The 17,341-nt window shown below is 39.5% G+C and overlaps 1 protein-coding gene across 3 annotated transcripts in view; it reads right to left on the reverse strand.

The window, feature by feature from the left end:
- Window positions 1-603: 603 nt before the first annotated feature.
- LOC146613007 (contactin-associated protein-like 4) overlaps window positions 604-17,341 on the reverse strand; it is a 154,398-nt gene continuing 137,660 nt past the window's right edge. For all 3 annotated transcript variants that reach the window (XM_085378752.1, XM_085378753.1, XM_085378751.1), the window contains 6 exons: window positions 12,458-12,682; window positions 10,783-10,916; window positions 9,036-9,123; window positions 3,295-3,525; window positions 2,075-2,146; window positions 604-797 (listed from right to left, as the gene is read on the reverse strand). In XM_085378752.1, coding sequence (XP_085234878.1) covers window positions 604-797; window positions 2,075-2,146; window positions 3,295-3,525; window positions 9,036-9,123; window positions 10,783-10,916; window positions 12,458-12,682 — 944 coding nt within the window. The remainder of the gene's footprint in view (window positions 798-2,074; window positions 2,147-3,294; window positions 3,526-9,035; window positions 9,124-10,782; window positions 10,917-12,457; window positions 12,683-17,341) is intronic.

Raw genomic sequence — 17,341 nt, forward strand, 5'->3', positions numbered from 1 at the left:
TTAAAGACGTCTTCAAGGTTCCAGAAACTCCAAATTGTTATTCTCCCAAAACTTCCCGCATAATAAAAAGGCATTACAAATGAACAAATGCCAGCACTTACAGAAGTAGTCTTCCTGAGGGCCTGATTAAGGGACAGACTTTTCCACTTCCAGTTAAGCAAACAACATTCATGACCCTCATAAAAATGCACCATCAGCCAAATAACTGCAAACAACCTGATTCTCAGGAATAAAGAAATAAAGTTAAATCAACCCATAAAAAAATAAAAACACAAAATACCTGCAGCCTTTGAATATGACAGAGTGACAATACCTAGAGACTGCTGTAGACATAATTTCCCACATATACATTTTTTTTTTTTAAATATTTATAGTAGTGGAAACAAGTTTGTCAACACTTTTAAGGTCCAGCACTGTAGTCTGTTTGATTCACTATATACATAATATACAGTAAAAGACAAAACTGTTCCTTTTATACGTTCTCTATTGCGTGGAGCCGCTGCGTTGTGGCTCAGTGTGCAGTCTGAAGTGCTGAGGGATGACGGACAGTCCGGTCTGCACCCCTCCAAAAACCACCATCTCATCAGGCATTCAGGATTCTTGTTAAATGATATACTCCTTTGGGTTTTCACAGGGGACGCTCTGGGAATCAGCCTGGTTGCTAAAAGCAAAATCCTGGCTGTTTTCCTGCCGGTCCTTCACTTGCTGGTTTCGATATGTCTCTTTTCTCTGGTAGAGTAATCTGCCCGTTATCGCCAGCCCAGTCACAACCACAAAGATCACAACAGCGATGACACCTGCAGGGCAGACATATCCAGGCATTCAGGTTTGGACAGGTCTTTTATGTTATGTAGCCCGCACTTAAACTTTATATTTGAATCAATGGAGCGGACTTAATAATACACAATAGAGTTTAAAAGCACTACAAACTACAAGCCTGGAGAACTACTTACAGAAATCACAACAAAGCTTGCTTAACAGAGATCAGAGGATATGTTTCAGAGTAAAAGGCGGTCAAACCAAATATTAATATCACTCCATCTCTGCCTTATACCCTGCAAGTCCTTGTATGTTTGCACACGTTTCAATAAATCCCTGCACCTATTTGAGGTGGCTCAAAACCTGCTCGCAGTGCTGTTTATTAAAAAAAAAAGTTAATTAAAGAAGGTACAAAATAGTTAGTGCTGAGCAGCTGCTGTTGGGTTTGTTGACAGAGTGGAAATCTCATCTCAGGGACAAAGATGTAACACAAGAAGCCCTTTAAAAGGTAAACACTAACATTTTTATTTATTAAAGTCTTACTTTTCTTATCTGACTGTAAGTATGCCAATAACAGTAACACGCTTAGCCTTTGGAAATCACTCGTCAAAAAAACATAAAGAACTGTCATCATAAGGAAGCTGGAAATAATTCGATGTCCTGCAGCTAATACCTACAGTCCTATAATTGGGTTAGACAATGAACTGAGTAGAATCCACATTGTAATTCACTTGTAAATCTCTCACAGTGCTCAGTCTCACAGTACATTGTCTGCCCAGCTCTCCTGGGTAAGTCGGCTTTCTTGCCCTGCAGTCTGGTTGTTCTAATCTAACTTCAGCACACACTGAACAGAATCTCACACATTTGTACCCAGCTGGACTCCTGTTTGACACATTTCTTCATTCAGAGAAAGTTTCATCTAATTGGAATTCAAAAACAGAAATCAATTTTGCGCTTTACTACTTTGGTTTTAAAACTTTTGAAGATAACAGGGTGAAAGTTTCAGCAGAGGTTTGGTTAGTTCAGCTGCCCTTTGTACACTGAAACACCAGAATCTCTCACTTTTGTCTCGCTACAACTTTATAGGAACACTTTGGAATCAATCTTCATTTTGAATCGTTCTGGAGTGAAGCGGGGCGATGTAATTTAGTTCAAATGAAATATTTTGCTCATCATATCACCTTTGCCAAAAAACCCTTATCGCTGAAATATTGAGTCTCACGTAGTTCAAGAAAAGTTCAACAGCAAAACGCAGCAAAACAAGGTGAAGAAGGTTCACGGTATAGTGAAGTATGTTTAAAAAAAAAAACAGTACCTCCAATAAGAGCCGAGTCCGTCCTAATGGCATTGATCAAAGGTTGACCCGAACCTGCTGAACCAGACTGATCTACAGCAGAGAAAGAGAAAGGATGAGATAAAGAGGGAAAAACGAGGTAAATAGACGCAGTAAGGATGAAAAACCAAGGGCAACGTGAATTAAAAGAAGAGATACAGAGAGCTATAATAGAAAAGCGAGGTAAGGTAGATGAATGAGAGGCAATAAGAGGAAATAAACAGGTCAGACAAAAGAAATGGACAAGGAGGGCTATTTAGAGAAACAATAACGCTCATAAAAACAGATACAAAGCAAATACTACAGCAGCAAGTTAGACGACTGTTTAAGGAATATAAAACTGGATGAAAACAAGACCGGAGGAACTGTTTGTAACTCCCCTGTGTGGGTCTAATTAATTACGTTATCAAGCACATTGTCATTTGTCATCCCAACAAGGTGTACAAATTTAATGACACCATAATGCAGCTCACAAAAAGCAGCTCCCATCAATAAGACACACACACAAACACACACACACACACACACACACACACACACGTTCTAACCTGCTATTGCACAATTATTATCACGTTAAAAGGGTTGGAAATTATTAGGCGTTTAGGCCAGCGAGAACAGCAGTTACATTTAAAATGAAAGGGCAGAGGTATCCTCTGAATGTTTTTTTGGGGCGTGTTTAATATATTTTTCTAGGAATAGTAATAGAACTCCCATCTGCAGTGAGCAAAAGTACAGCACCCTGGGTGATTCAAGGGCTCATACAGCAAGGCTGATGTTTCCAGTGCAAGAAAATTGGGCTTTCGCTTTTTATGAAACAACTTTCCAGCCATGGCGTGAGGCAAGAATTCACTGTTGAGCCTCTATTGACCTCCCATCCCACCCTCTGCACATCACGTCTTCTCCAAACTGCAAAGCACACAGCCGGCTATATGCCAGCTTGATTGGACCCAGAGAAATAACCCTGAGCTGGAATGATAAATTCTGGCTGGAGGATTTCTGTGTACCAAACAGTTTACACGACCATCCCTTTATTATTTATTTTTTTATTTATTTTATATATATATATATATATATATATATATATATATTTTTATATATTTTTTTTTAGTGTCAGTTATGGACTCTAATAATTACTCTAATAATTTAATTACCACAAAACAGCTTCTTCACAGATGATGCAAATGAGGCTCCTCCTTTCTTACCTGACAGGTGGTGTGTGTTCTCAGCTGCATAGGGATTGGTTGAAGCTGCAGAGCCACAGTTAGATTGGACTAAAGGTCCAGTGATGATGACAGGGCTGGTGTCTGAGTGGAGAAGAGCTGCTTTCAGAGGACTCATGGTGTTAAAGTGAACCACAGACAGACAACCAGTAAAACCGAGGGACGCCAACTTGGCCAGGTCTGGATCCAGGTCTGGATCCAGGTCATCAGATTCTGGGAATAAGAAAATATCAGACTCTTGAAATAAAAAATACCAAAAAGTCTTTTTTTGTGACAACCATATAATCCACTTTTGATAGTTTTGCCCTTTTGTTGATTTTATAATGATTTGAAAGTGTAACTTTACAAATCAACCAGCAAGCCTTGTGCAAGGAGAAGGATCGCTCAGTGAACCTTCAGTCAATAAAAGAAAAACTCACAATGCTCACAGAAATAACTTACATCTGACAAAAGTAATAATAAATAAAAATTCTATAAATGTTAACCAATGAAATTCAGACATTGCCTTCAACCATGCTTCAATGTAATTATTTAAAAAATAAATGCATGAAAAAGGCCTGGACAAAAATGATGGTACCCACAACTTAATATTTTGTTGCACAACCTTTTGAGGCAATCACTGCAATTAAACGATTCCTGTAACTGTCAATGAGACTTCTGCACCTCTCAGCAGGTATTTTGGCCCACTCTTCATGACCAAACTGCTCCAGGTGTTTCCGGTTTGAAGGGCGGCTTTTCCAAAGATGCTCAATAGGATTGAGGTCAGGGCTCATCTCATAGAAGGCCACTTTAAAATAGTCCAATGTTTTCCTCTTAGCCATTCTTGGGTGTTTTCGCTGTGTGTTTTGGGTCATTGTCCTGTTGCAAGACCCATGACCTGCGACTGAGACCAAGCTTTCTGACACTGGCCAGCACATTTCTCTCTAGAATTCCTTGATAGTCTTGAGATTTCCTTGTACCCCGCACAGATTCAAGACACCCTGTGCCAGATGCAGCAACGCAGCCCCAGAACATAACAGAGTCTCCTCCATGTTTCACAGTAGGATATTGATATGCTTCATTTTTTTAGAGCTGATGTACCTTGGCAAAAAAGTTCCATTTTTGTCTCATCTGTCCACGGGACATTCACCCAGAAGCTTTGTGGCTTGTCAACATGTAGTTTGGCTTATTCCAGTCTGGCTGTTTTATGATTTGTTTTCAAAAATGGTGTCCTCCTTGGTCGTCTCCCATGTAGTCCACTTTGGCTGAAACAACGACGGATGGTGCGATCTGACACTAACGTTCTTTGAGCATGAAGTTCACCTTGGATCTCTTTAGAAGCCTTTCTGGGCTCTTTTGTTACCATTCGGATTATCCGTCTCTTTGATTTGTCATCAATTTTCCTCCTGCAGCCACGTCCAGGGAGGTTGGCTACAGTCCCATGGATCTTAAATTTCTGAATAACATGTGCAACTGTAATCACAGGAACATCTAGCTGCTTGGAGATGGTCTTATAGCCTTTACCTTTAACATGATTATCTATGATTTTCTTTCTCATCTCCTGAGACAACTCTTCCTTTGCTTCCTCTGGTCCATGTTGAGTGTGGCACACACCATGTCACCAAACAACACAGTGACTACCTGGAGTCATATACATAGGCCCACTGACTGATTACAAGATTGTAGACACCAGGGATGCTAATTAGCGGACACACCTTGGATTAACGCGTCCCTTTGGTCACATTATTTTGATTCTCTTCTAGGGGTACCATCATTTTTGTCCAGGCCTGTTCCATGCATTTATTTTTTAAATAATTACGTTGAAGCATGGTTGAAAAACAATGTCTGACTTTCATTGGTTAACATTCATAGAATTTTTATTTATTAAGACTTTTGTCAGATGAAAGTTATTTCTGTGAGCATTGTGAGTTTTTCCTTTATTGACTGAAGGGTATCAACAATTTTGTCCACGTCTGTAACTCATTGCTTCGAGTATTTGAGACGTGCATGTCTTTGCTTTTTTTGGCAAGAGTTTAGTGAGAAGCATTGTATCACTAAGAAATGTGTATCTATTGTCAGCCGTAAGTTAGCTTCACCTTGTAAGTTTAATCTATAGTTTTACAATTTACTGGCATGCCACAGCGACCAGACTTTGCTGTTTTGTCTTATTATCAGACTGAACTTGTTAACTTGGTTTTAGGACTAACTTTAAATGTAAATTTAAAATGTAAACGAAATGCTTTACATTAAAAGAAGCCATGTGTGTCATCATTTCGACAACAGCTTTAAAAATATAAACCTTATGGTTTCCATAGGACAGTTTAGTTAATCACTTCAGATAACTGAACTTTTAACCTTTCAGAAGCTTGCTCTGTCAACCAATAGGGTGATCTGACACGACAAAAAGCACGACAAACACTGACAGGTACATTGATCCTGCTTCACATTCCCACGTTATCAGAGTGGGACAATAGTGGCAGCTCATTGACAGTAATAAGGACACACACAACCTCACACACACTGTCAATACAACACAAACCGTTCAGCTGGTCAGCTTTAAAGTCTGCATCCATCACTCCGTTTGACACGTGCACTCTCCAGCTCTTTCTGTTCATTTTATTGACTTCAAACTCTCCATCATTCACCTCTGCTCCTTCACAGCGGTGTAAACAGCAGCTGTGAAAGCCCACATTACTGCTGGAAACAGCTGCATCACTATCTGTTCAGATGACTGAGAGGTGACTGTGGTTTAAGCAGCACACATCTGCATGCTGATGAGAGCAGCAGGAGACACTGGCGCAGCCTGTAAGCTCCTCTCGGCTGATACACTACAGCCACTCTCTCTACCCCCACTTTGTTTCTGTGTATTCCTTCCGGGTCCATTAGTTAGGCTGATGGATGACAGGGTTCGAGGGGAGTGACAGAAAATCCACTTTCCTGCTGCTCTTCAGATCCTGATCTGACTCCCAGCCTCTGCTGGTTTGACAGAGGAGAGGACCGGTCACATGCTGACATGACAGGGTTAAAACCCACAGTGGAACACTGAGCAGATTTACTGCATAAAGAAAAGGATCCTGAGGGGATTTGTATTAGTTGTGTAATAAGACAGCATGAGTGCACGGCTTCTATTACACGTGGATTTCCATTATTTCGTTAATTGTTGTTCTTTTAAACTGTTAAAGATTTTGCCACAGTTTTTCAGTTCTTACATGGTGCAAAATTGTACATTATCTTATGTTCATTACATAGCACATCCTGATGGATGCCCCGGATGAAAGGCATTTCATTCGGCTGACTCATGTTTCACTATTAATTGCAGAGTGTTACGTTTTAAACCACCAGTGCGCTGCTGTGACTCCGAGTCTTATCAGAAAGCTGTGACCACAGCCTGCAGCCTCTCAGCACCTCGTGTTATTAACAGCTTATATCTCAGCCTGTCTTTGATGGTACTGCTCAAGGAGAGCATGAATAAGTCATGACAAAGCCCATTTCTCCCTCACCCCAGCACTGTTACAGGTCCCAGTTCAAGAGTATGCATTGGAGATCAATGAAGATGTGGTTTACACCTCCCAGAGAGTGAGTACTTTTCCCCAGGTGTCAAATCTGCACTTGTGCATTAAAGCAAACACAGTTCTGGTTTAACCTCACCCACCAATCACGGTAAACCCTCGACGGAACCCCATTTGCCAGAATAAGTATCTATTTTTGTATGATAGAAAAAGGAAAACATTTGTATTTATTTTAGTTGTTATGTAATTTTTAAATATCTACATGTCTAAATTGCACATACTGCGATAATAACATGCATTTTACTATAAGTGGTTATACCATCTATGAAGATTTATGCTGTTTACAGATTATACTGTGTTGACCAAACCATATGTTTTAAGGTTTGCAATACTGTATTGCTTTATGCATACACTGCATTATACAGAGAAATGTTCTGAATATTTATCCTAGCCTCATTAATAGAAATGGGATGGAAAAAATAATGGAAGTGTAATGCAATTCAGATTAATGGCAAAAACACAAAAAACACAAAAACTGAATCCCATATTCTCCATTAACCTAATATTTATGAATCCTTCTCACCAGCACATCCTTATACTGGGACCAAACAGATCATATCCATAATTAAAATGCAATAAGTACCAATTTGTGAATATTAACAAAAAGATTGTTTAGCAGTACCATGTTTTGCATAAATGCACCATCGTTGTGTTTTGTTTCATTTGCATAGTATTTGATAGAAATATAAACATCCTTTATTGTCCCTCACTAGGGAAATTCACCTGTTCCAACAGCAACGCGAGAGAGAAATGGAGCAAGAAAATTCACACAACAGTAAAGAATAAAAATACAAGAAATAAGAGACTGTACAGGGCAAATTCACAACACAAGAAAAAAATAATACTGTAAAGTTAGGGTTTCAATAAAATAAGGGTCACTAATCTGTAATCCCGGATACGTTACTGCAAAAGGCATGACGTTCAAACTCCCCAGCTGTTATTTGCTGAGGGAATTTGTCAACCTCCTACAACAACACCTGCATCATCTTAGACTGAGATTTTGATTTTCTGTGTTTCCTATTTACTGAGCCGAAGTCGTTCTTCATGTTTTCACTATGAACTGGCGATGGGGATGAGTTCTTACGTTTATTTGTTTTTACAAACTACTGCATCTCAAAAAAAGTAATATAGACTTTTTTAAAATATAATTTAATTGAATTAGTAAACCCCCACACTATGAATGTCTCTTTGTGCTCAGTAGAACAGTCAACTTTCAAAGACGTTGGCCCTCACGCAATGTTTACGCAAAGTTTCATGAAGACTGATCGAGTTGTCTCGAGTTGAGAGTGAAGCTTCTTAAAGCTCAAGTTGTCTGTTTGAACTAGCTTCCAAGCTTCCATTAATTACCGAAACAATACTGATAATATTAATAGAGATGCTAAAAACACAAGTGCAACAACTGGTGAAGCCAAGTAAGTCATGCATACACTCATCATATTTCAGGCTTAAAACACATACGCAATGATGTTTCCTTTAGCTTGTTGTAATAACATATTTTCCCACAATTGATGAGCATTAAAATTAAACATATTTCCTGTGTAGTTTTATGTTCAATTCAAATTGGTTTTATTAAAAAGCGCCAAGTTACAAGAGCTTACACTGTAAAGACACTAAAGTAATACATGGAAACCCCAACAATTAAACAATGTTTAATCAACAATATTGTATCGTTAGCTTTATTTTTTCTAAAATCTTGTTTCTATTTTTATTTAAGTTAACTGAAATGTTTTTTATACCTACTTTTTAGTTTTAGCTACCCATAATCACCTGTGTTTTATAGAGAAAATGGACAGTGCTATCAAACATGTGTCATTTTCAGGACATCATACATTAAAGTTGATATCATTTTTGGCTTCTGAACTATGGCATCTTTTTTAAACGAAAGATACCAGAAATGTCTGAACATCAGTTCCTGCAGCAGCTATACACGAAGTTCAGGGTTAAAGTCATGATTAAAGATATTTTTCCATTTTGCCTCAGTCTCTTTTTTTTCCAGATAATCTGAATAATCAGGCTTGCTGAGAACAGCTAAAGCTACATTTATTTCTTTAAGTTTCCCAAAGCTGAGTGTGAAATGAGGCCAAACACCCCAGAGCTGTTATTCAAATGAGTGTGAGTCTGAGTGTTCTTTAAGTAAAAGGGCTTCTTCTCTATTTTTACAGGCTCCTCACTTACCGTGCACTCTGCCCAACACCAGCGACTTCACAGCGTTGAATTCCCCATCAGATGTCAGATTGAAGTCTTCTCTGGCATTTTCATCGATCTGAAGGAAGAGAGCTACTTCCATTATTTAAATAGGAAAGTTTTGTTTTAATTTCGGCGACTTTGAGCGGTAGGTGTGGCACGAGAAAAACATCTTACAGAAACGGTATTACGAGGTACTCTAAACGTGCTTCAAATTTGATTCAAATTTGTTTAAAATGGATGTAAAACTATCTCCATCACCTTATGACTCCTATACTGTATGCTGCTAAAGATACAACAATTCAGTATGACGGAAAGTGATAAGATGAAATGTGCCTCATAGTTTACTGGAGCCTCACAACACAGTGAATCAGGAGGCTACACCCACGCAAGACAAGGTCACCTTGTAATTTATCTCACAGTTGATAATTATATAGGCATTCTGGCTGCTGCATCCTGGTTAGATAAAATTTACCTCATACATCATCTGAGGCTCTTGTTAACAAGATAGGAGATTCAGGAGATCCAGATACGATGAAGATGCTTCATATTTCATCTGTGGCTTATTTAATGGGCGGTTTGTCCGCGCTGTCCTGCTATAGCTGCATCCAACTACTGTGGGTGGAAGTAAACTACATTGCTGACTAAGGCTTAAAACAAAGAGGGATTTTTTTTACAATACTGTAGTGTGGTCCACACCAGAACTGCTTGCGTGTGTGTGTGTGTGTGTGTGTGTGTGTGTTATTGCCCTTGAGATAAGCTCCTCATTGGCAAAGACATGGAACAAAAAAAGTTTATCTTAAGTAGCTTTGCACCTCATCTTCTTTATCTGCATGTACAAAAGCACATCATCGACATAAAAGGAGCAGGTTTTACGACACAGTGATGCATGACTTTGCATTATTTATGGAATAATTTTAGCAAGTGGCTCAAGCACCATTACATTACTGGTAACGATACTGGTTACTGGATAATCACAATTAGGATATTGTATTTGATGCAACATCATAACAACATAGCAACATCATAACATCATAACCTGTTGCATCAGGCTAAATTCTGGAAGTGTCAGAAGAATCACTACACCTATCTCACAATGAGACTGCTGTGACTGTTACGAGCCACACCTGCTAATCATTCTGGAAATACAAAATAAAATGATTCTCAGTGTGTGGTTCAAACATGCAAACTAAATGTTTCCAGCAAAGAAGAAACTCTTGTCAAGTTGTGGCAGCAGAAGCTTGTTTGTATGATGTGTTTTCTGGTGTGATAATGACAGTGCAAAGGAGCAAGTAATATGGAGAGAAACGCCCTCGGGATTGCTGCCGTGCACTGAAATTCTATAGTAGATATCAGCTTTACAACAGTCTGCAAACAGTGAATAAAACATGATGTTGTGTGCCAAAGCTTATGAGATCCACAATAATGAAACATCAGTTTGTAGACTCTTTAAGGGTTATGAAGCGAAGGTGGTAGGGATGTGGCCAAAGGTTTCTATTGGAATGTGTTGCTGTTGTCACTCACATTAACTCTGCAAACAGGATCATTTGTGTGCTGCTAATCTGTCTTTTGTTCCTCCAATGTAAGAAAACAACAACCTCGCAAATTTGCATTAAACGCTGGACTTGTTTTTTTTTTACCTAAAACAATACCGACGCCTTTGTGCGAGCTGGATTTCGTTGTACTTTGCCAATTTGCAAACTTGCAGTGATTTCATGAGCTGATGAGGTGTTTTTACCTGCACAGACACAGAGTCTGTCAGCCTCTTGATGGTAACGGTGTGAAGCTGTCCATTGGCCACGTTCCTCACGCTGCTCCTTAACACTTCAGCATCTCTGCTGCTGTCCAGCTTGTATCTCACCTCCAGCTTATCTTCATACATAACAGACACACACACATACTCATCAAATAATAGTGTTACAACTCAGATATATGAAAGAAGTAACATTTCTACACTTTCACAGAAGAAGGATTTGAGATCATCAGCATTAAGTTTGGTCTTTTCCTGAAAATTAGGCTTTGCTACGTTGTATAATCTTCACCAGCAGGGCAAACATACATTTAATCCTTCATATATGGATCTGAATGTTTTGAAGAAGTTGTTGTTCTATTAATTGAGATTTGCATATTAGGAGGATAAGCGCTAATTCCCCATCAATAACAGAGCTAATCCAATTAATTCCCCTAATAGTCAAGCATATTAATTGGAGATTTATCAAAAGAGTGAAGATTAAAGATTGTTTTTAAAAACGAAAGTTTTTTTTCTCACATCTGCAATATTTCCATAAATCAAAGTGAATAAATCATATCACAAGGTTAAAATTACAATTCAATATCTTCTTTTTGAGGTGCTGAGGAGAAGGGGAAATATTAAAGACGTACCACGTACCAGCTACTGCTCTAATAACAATAAATTTATTCTTTAAAAAAGGAAAAAGGGCCCTAAGTGAAGCAGTAGTGCTCGGGCTGAGAGGGTTTAACTGCAGTCAAGGATGAAAAGAAATGAGCCATCTTAGGGCAAACAAGAGAAAGCTCTCAGGGATTTAATTGGACGCTTCATTTTAAGAGCATTTACCTGACGACTCCAAGGTCAGCAGCAAATCTTAATGCCCTGCTGTCCATCAGCTTTCTCTGAGTCATTAACACCAGAAAAAATCCATTTACAACTAATCTAGCAGCAAAGTGCCAATTTTATTAGATTCCTGGATGCTGAAAATGTAATTTTCAACTCAAAGTGCCTCGTACCACTCTTAAAAGTCAAACTCACAACACAATTATTTCACACAGAAGCTAAGAAAACACTTCAGCATGTTTCCAGCTCTTTTATTCAGAAGTGCGCTGACCTGCCTCCTATTATCGGCCGACCTAATCCTTATTCCTGCAGTGTCACTCATTGGGTCTCAGAGATAAGTCCAGAAAACACTTTATTCTTAACTTGAGACAAAACCTAATTGCTGGCAAAGCTGGCTGTATAGAAAATGCTAAAGGCTGACGAGGCAAATCCAGAGAGAGGAGTGATCTGACAGATTTTGATGATGGAGAGCAGGAAACGAGGTCAAAACAGGAAAAGTTGTTAGGAATGAATAGGAGAGAACAGGAGGGAATAAAAGGAGAGGAGAAGAGAAACGAGAGGAGCATCAGGGAGGAGAAGCAAATTTAAAAAATATAACTAGACAAAGTTTAGGGAGAAAAATGAGGGCTGGCATTAAAAGTTTCTGAGGTTTCAAAACTTTAAAGTTGGGAAAACTAAAAGTGGAGTTAGCAGGGGTAAGACTGAGAAGAACAGTGTACAAGGAGGATCAAGACACCTCTCAATTAACTTAAGGAGGAGGATAAGGAAAGAAAGGAGATGAGATCATTAAAAGGAAAAGAAGAAAAGACAAACAAGCGTAGGAGGCCTGTGCCCCTCTTACCATGCTTGTTGATGAGCACAGCCAGGTATTCTCTGTAGTAGGAGCTGACGTAGAGCAGCAGAGCTGGACTCTGGTTCGTCCTGAAGCTCAAAGAGATGTTCTCTGCTCTCAGTGTCATCTCAGAGTAGATGGAGGACGGCAGAGCGCTGCTGTTCCTGCTCAGCTCATAGGGCTCCTTGAAGGTGTAGCTGACTGATGTTCCAGGCTTGAAGCTGGCTGACACCTCTGGGACAGGACAAAAATAAATAGGCGAGGATTTAGAGTGCTGTTCAAATTAAACTTTAAAAGAGTTAAAGAGGTTAAAGAATAGTGCAACAACATCTTATTGCTGTCATAAATACATGAAATATATGACTTTCTAATAATAAAAAAAAAGTCAACTGACACAAAATTTTAAACTCACATTGCATATTTTATCATCATTCTGAGGCAGCGGTCCCCAACCCCCGGGCCACGGAGCGGTACCGGTCTGTGAGTCGTTCGGTACTGGGCCGCGAGAGTTGAGGCTCGGGTGTGAAATGTATGGGTTTCACATTATATTTTTATTGTTTTTATCATTAACTCTGTTTCCCTGGGTCTTTTCCCCTGTGTTATGAATAAATCTTCTGGTTTTTTGGTACCGGTACTGGTTTTATTTTGTTGTATTTATCCGCGACACCTTAAAGGCTGGTCCGTGAAAATATTGTTGGACATAAACCGGTCCGTGGCGCAAGAAAGGTTGGTGACTGCTGTTCTGAGGTATCAAAGGTCACTGGAGCTCAAACTTAAACTTTTTACTCCTGCGCAACGAGATCAGCCTTTGGAATGAACCCATCAACCTACAGTATCTATCCATTCATTTTCTTTCTCTTACCCGGGTCCAGCTCGGCAGGGTAGGGGTTTGAGCAGCGATGCCCAGGGTGTCCTCCTAGCTGGACATGCCTGAACACCTCACTTATGAGCCATCCTGAAGACATCACAGCTAAATGCCCAAACCACCTTAACTAGCTTCTTCCACTGTGGAGGAGTAGTGGCTTTATTTAAACTACCTCTTAAATGAAACAGCTCTAAGGGATGAAGTTTGCTTCTGCTGCTTGCATCCACAATATCATCCTTTCAGTCACTATTCATAGCTTGCGGCTATAGGTAAGCGTAGATTAACTGGTAAACTGACAGCTTTGCTTTCACTCTCAGCTGTACCTTTACCACAAGAGAGTCGTACATTGTCCACATCACTGCAGACATGTGTGAGTCTGCAGAGCGAGTGAGGTGTGTTGCCTCTGTGTGACAGAGTGAAGCTCAAGTACCCAGCCTGAACTAGCTGGATATTTGAAACCCACCTTATTTGTTTTACCAGTTTAATGAAGTCTCCAGAATTTCAGTTATCAAAAATATCATTAATAATCTTCTGCTTTTCAGCTGATTGCTAGAGCATTGGCAATAATTTGAAAACTTCACATCCTAAGTTTTCAGCCTACATGAAAAAGATTCTAGTTTGAAAAGTGTTAGCTCTGCTTTCAATAATGTAAGAGTAAACAAATTATTTCTGGGGCACAGAACAATAAATATATACAAAATTATCCCCACAGTGTTTTCCAACTTTAATTAACTTCAAATGAGGGCTGTGGTGTAGGAAGGCTCGTGCATGTCTTATTACTTAGGAACTTTATATTTCTAATTACAGAAATTAGTCTTTAGAACTTCTTGCTTTCATTTTCCAACCAGACACAGAGATTAACTTTTAATATATCAAACACAGAGTGTCTCACTGTGACTCACAAAGAAAAACAAAGCGTGCATCAGCATCAGCATCAGCATGATGTGGGAGATCAGAAGATATCGGTGTTTAGTGGGAGGCGGGCTAAAAAAGGACAGATGGTTGAACTCAGTTATAGAACTAATGGAGAACACAAAGGTCAACGTGGTGACGCACTGTTAGTGACTTTAACATCAAAAACAAATCACTAAAATAGACTTCAATCATATGAAACAGTAGCTATCTACATCAAACCACATCAAGTACTTCTTGATGGGTGCTGAGTAGCATAAAAGCAGAAAAATGTTTTCAGTAAAGTATAGGTTCTTAACCTTCAGGCAGCAGGATAAACACTCACTTGTAAGTGCTTTGGCATTATTTCAACTTCCACTCCATAAACGTGAGGAATTTCACCCATCTGTATTAGAAATAACTCTGAAAGACGAATTTTTTATGGCAAGAGAGGCAATCAGGACTGATCTTCACAGTGAAGGACTCTTCTCAGAGAAATAAAACTAACCTACATACCTTCAAACTATGCTTTAACCTCAGTGTGCGAGATGTATAAGGCAGCTGCGCTGAGGGAAGGGGATGGAAGTATGATGTGACACTGTGCAGCATCCTGTAGAGTTTAGACAGATCCTCTGGAGAGGGGTCAAAGCAGGTGACACCACTGAAGTAAAACCCAATCCAAACTCTCTCTTCTGAATATCAAATGATTTGCCATCTCCAAAACTTTTGCTTTTCACACTGTAACAGGGCAGCCCTTAGCGGCTGGAAACACAGTGAGACAGACCAAGGCAAGTGTAGTGGAACAAAGTATTTATTTGCTATATGGCTCTCCTTAAAACAATTAACTTGTCAAGCTTCTTCACAGCACAAAAATCCATCCTCTAATGACAACTGGCAGCCTTAAATATGTTCAGCTGTCACAGACTTAACCATTATTCCACTCTCAGGTAAATTCTTAAATCCCAACCTTCCACCACAGTATACAATATATCAATAAGAATAAATAAATACATAAATACATTTTCACATTTACATATTAATAAATACTTCACACTTTAATGTTACACCAAACCCAATATTATAAAAACCCAGAAACCCAAGCACAAAAAGATTCACCACACTCTCTTTACCAATGGTCTCTCCCGGAACCTTTAAATGGTGTCTGGACCCCCGGGGAAACATTTGCCCAAACACCTTGAAGAGGACACAGGCAAGAAAGGTGAGTAATCATTAACTTACAAACACTTATTTGCAACACTTTTCCCTAGATTTCACACACACATTTGCATTAGTTTTCCTTATTGGTAAACCTTAATCACAATCTCAATCACCATTCTTCTCTCCTGACAGACAACCACCACATTCCTTGACGAGGAGCAGCTGTGCAGGATCTGAAATAAGGCTACCAACTGATTTTAAAATTCCCAATAAATAGACAATAAATATTTAAACTTCTTGTGTGCAAATCCATGCTTAAAGTGCAATGCTACATAAAGTGCTTGATAAGGTGCTTTTAATAAAGTGAAAGGTGTGCTCTAAAGTGCTATACAGACAATACAATATAAATAAATGCAGTAAGGGAGTCCTCTTCCTTACACACACAGAACAGTGGTGTTGGTCAGGATGTTACAAGAGAGCTAAAGACAGAGGAAGGGGTTTACTTCATATTTCTTATCTTCTGTTCTTCCCACCCTCAGAAGAACTTGTGTTTGGTTTCTTTACCTGTGTGCTTTGAGATAGTCAGCAAATTGCAAAAACAACTAACCATAAGGTCTAAAAATTCCTTAGAATAGAAATGCACAATGAAAAGCATGTGCGTCAGAATAGTTCTGCATGGGGATTCTGACATAGGCTACTTAGATTAAAATACGTTTGTGCATTGATTAGCTCGACGCTTTTTCGAATCCCGGTCAAACTGAACATTTCTTTTTGTATCACAAATACTCATTGTGATCTTTTTGCTCTGTATTTGAGATTTGAAAAGTAAAAGTGTCACGATTAGCTGTGTGGCTGGCAGTGGCTGGACCCAAGTGCAGGCCCCCGAGACAAAATATTAACTTAAGACGGCAGCTTTATTTGCTGGAAACACAAACTTGGCAATACAAAAACACAACTCAAACTAGGATTGCTTAACTAGACTGGGAATGCATGGCGTGGCATGACATAACCTGACGACAGAAGACGAGGGATACACACACAACTAACGTGGAGGACGTAATGACAAATACTGACTGACAGGGGCTAAAATACACTAGCAGGAAGATGAGGAAATGAGGAACAGGTGGACACATAGCTGGAACTTATTAGAAAAGACCAGTGTTGGGACTAACGCGTTATTAAGTAACGCGTTACAGTAACTACGTTATTATTGTGGTAACGAGCACATAACTAGTTATTATGCCAAAATCAGGAACGCGTTAGTTGTTACTGGGTCGTTATTCGTTACTTCTTGCGGTGGCTATCGCGGAGCTTCCACAGATTCAGTAACATTAGCAAGTGGTGGAGGCCAGCAGGTGGATGAGGGAAAGGGGACGCAGGAGGAGCAGAGACCCGAGGCGAACTGAACTTCAGGTAAGAAGTTATGACCTGCAGTCTATCTGGGTCAGATATGAACCAAGTTTAGGTGGAGTTTATTTTCGTTATGCTGACTTTTTCGTACTGGGTACTAGCTAGCATGACGGAGTTTCTATACAGCTGGGTGGGTGCTATGATGTTACTGATGTTGAACTTTATTTTGTTCATAAGGTTAATTATTAGAGTTTCCAACCGGCCCGTAAAAAACGGAATCGTCTCGTATTCAGAGAAAATATCATGCGTTTCGTATTGAGGTGAAAAGGAACACAGTTTGTCCCGGACTTCAGCTACAATGAAAAAGACACAAAGCTGGAGTTATTCTGTGTCTTTGCTGCACAGCTGCCTCTTCTTCTCTCATTCCCTCCCCCTCCCTCTCCTGTTTCTACTTCAATCATGAAACTGATCAATGATCAGCTGATCGGCTTTTCTGTCGCAAGTCCCGTCTCTGTCGTTTGTTTTCATTCAAAGGCTTTATGATTTTTCCTATAATGGTGGGCCGGGCTCTAGTCAAAATGCCCGGGCCGATTTTTTGTCCCAGTCCAGCCCTGTATGCAGCTCATCTG

The sequence above is a fragment of the Diplotaxodon limnothrissa genome, linkage group LG18 (genome assembly GCF_057381915.1).
Source record: "Diplotaxodon limnothrissa isolate DT_005_m linkage group LG18, D_limnothrissa_male_GT1.1, whole genome shotgun sequence".
NCBI classification, from domain to species: Eukaryota; Metazoa; Chordata; class Actinopteri; order Cichliformes; family Cichlidae; genus Diplotaxodon; species Diplotaxodon limnothrissa.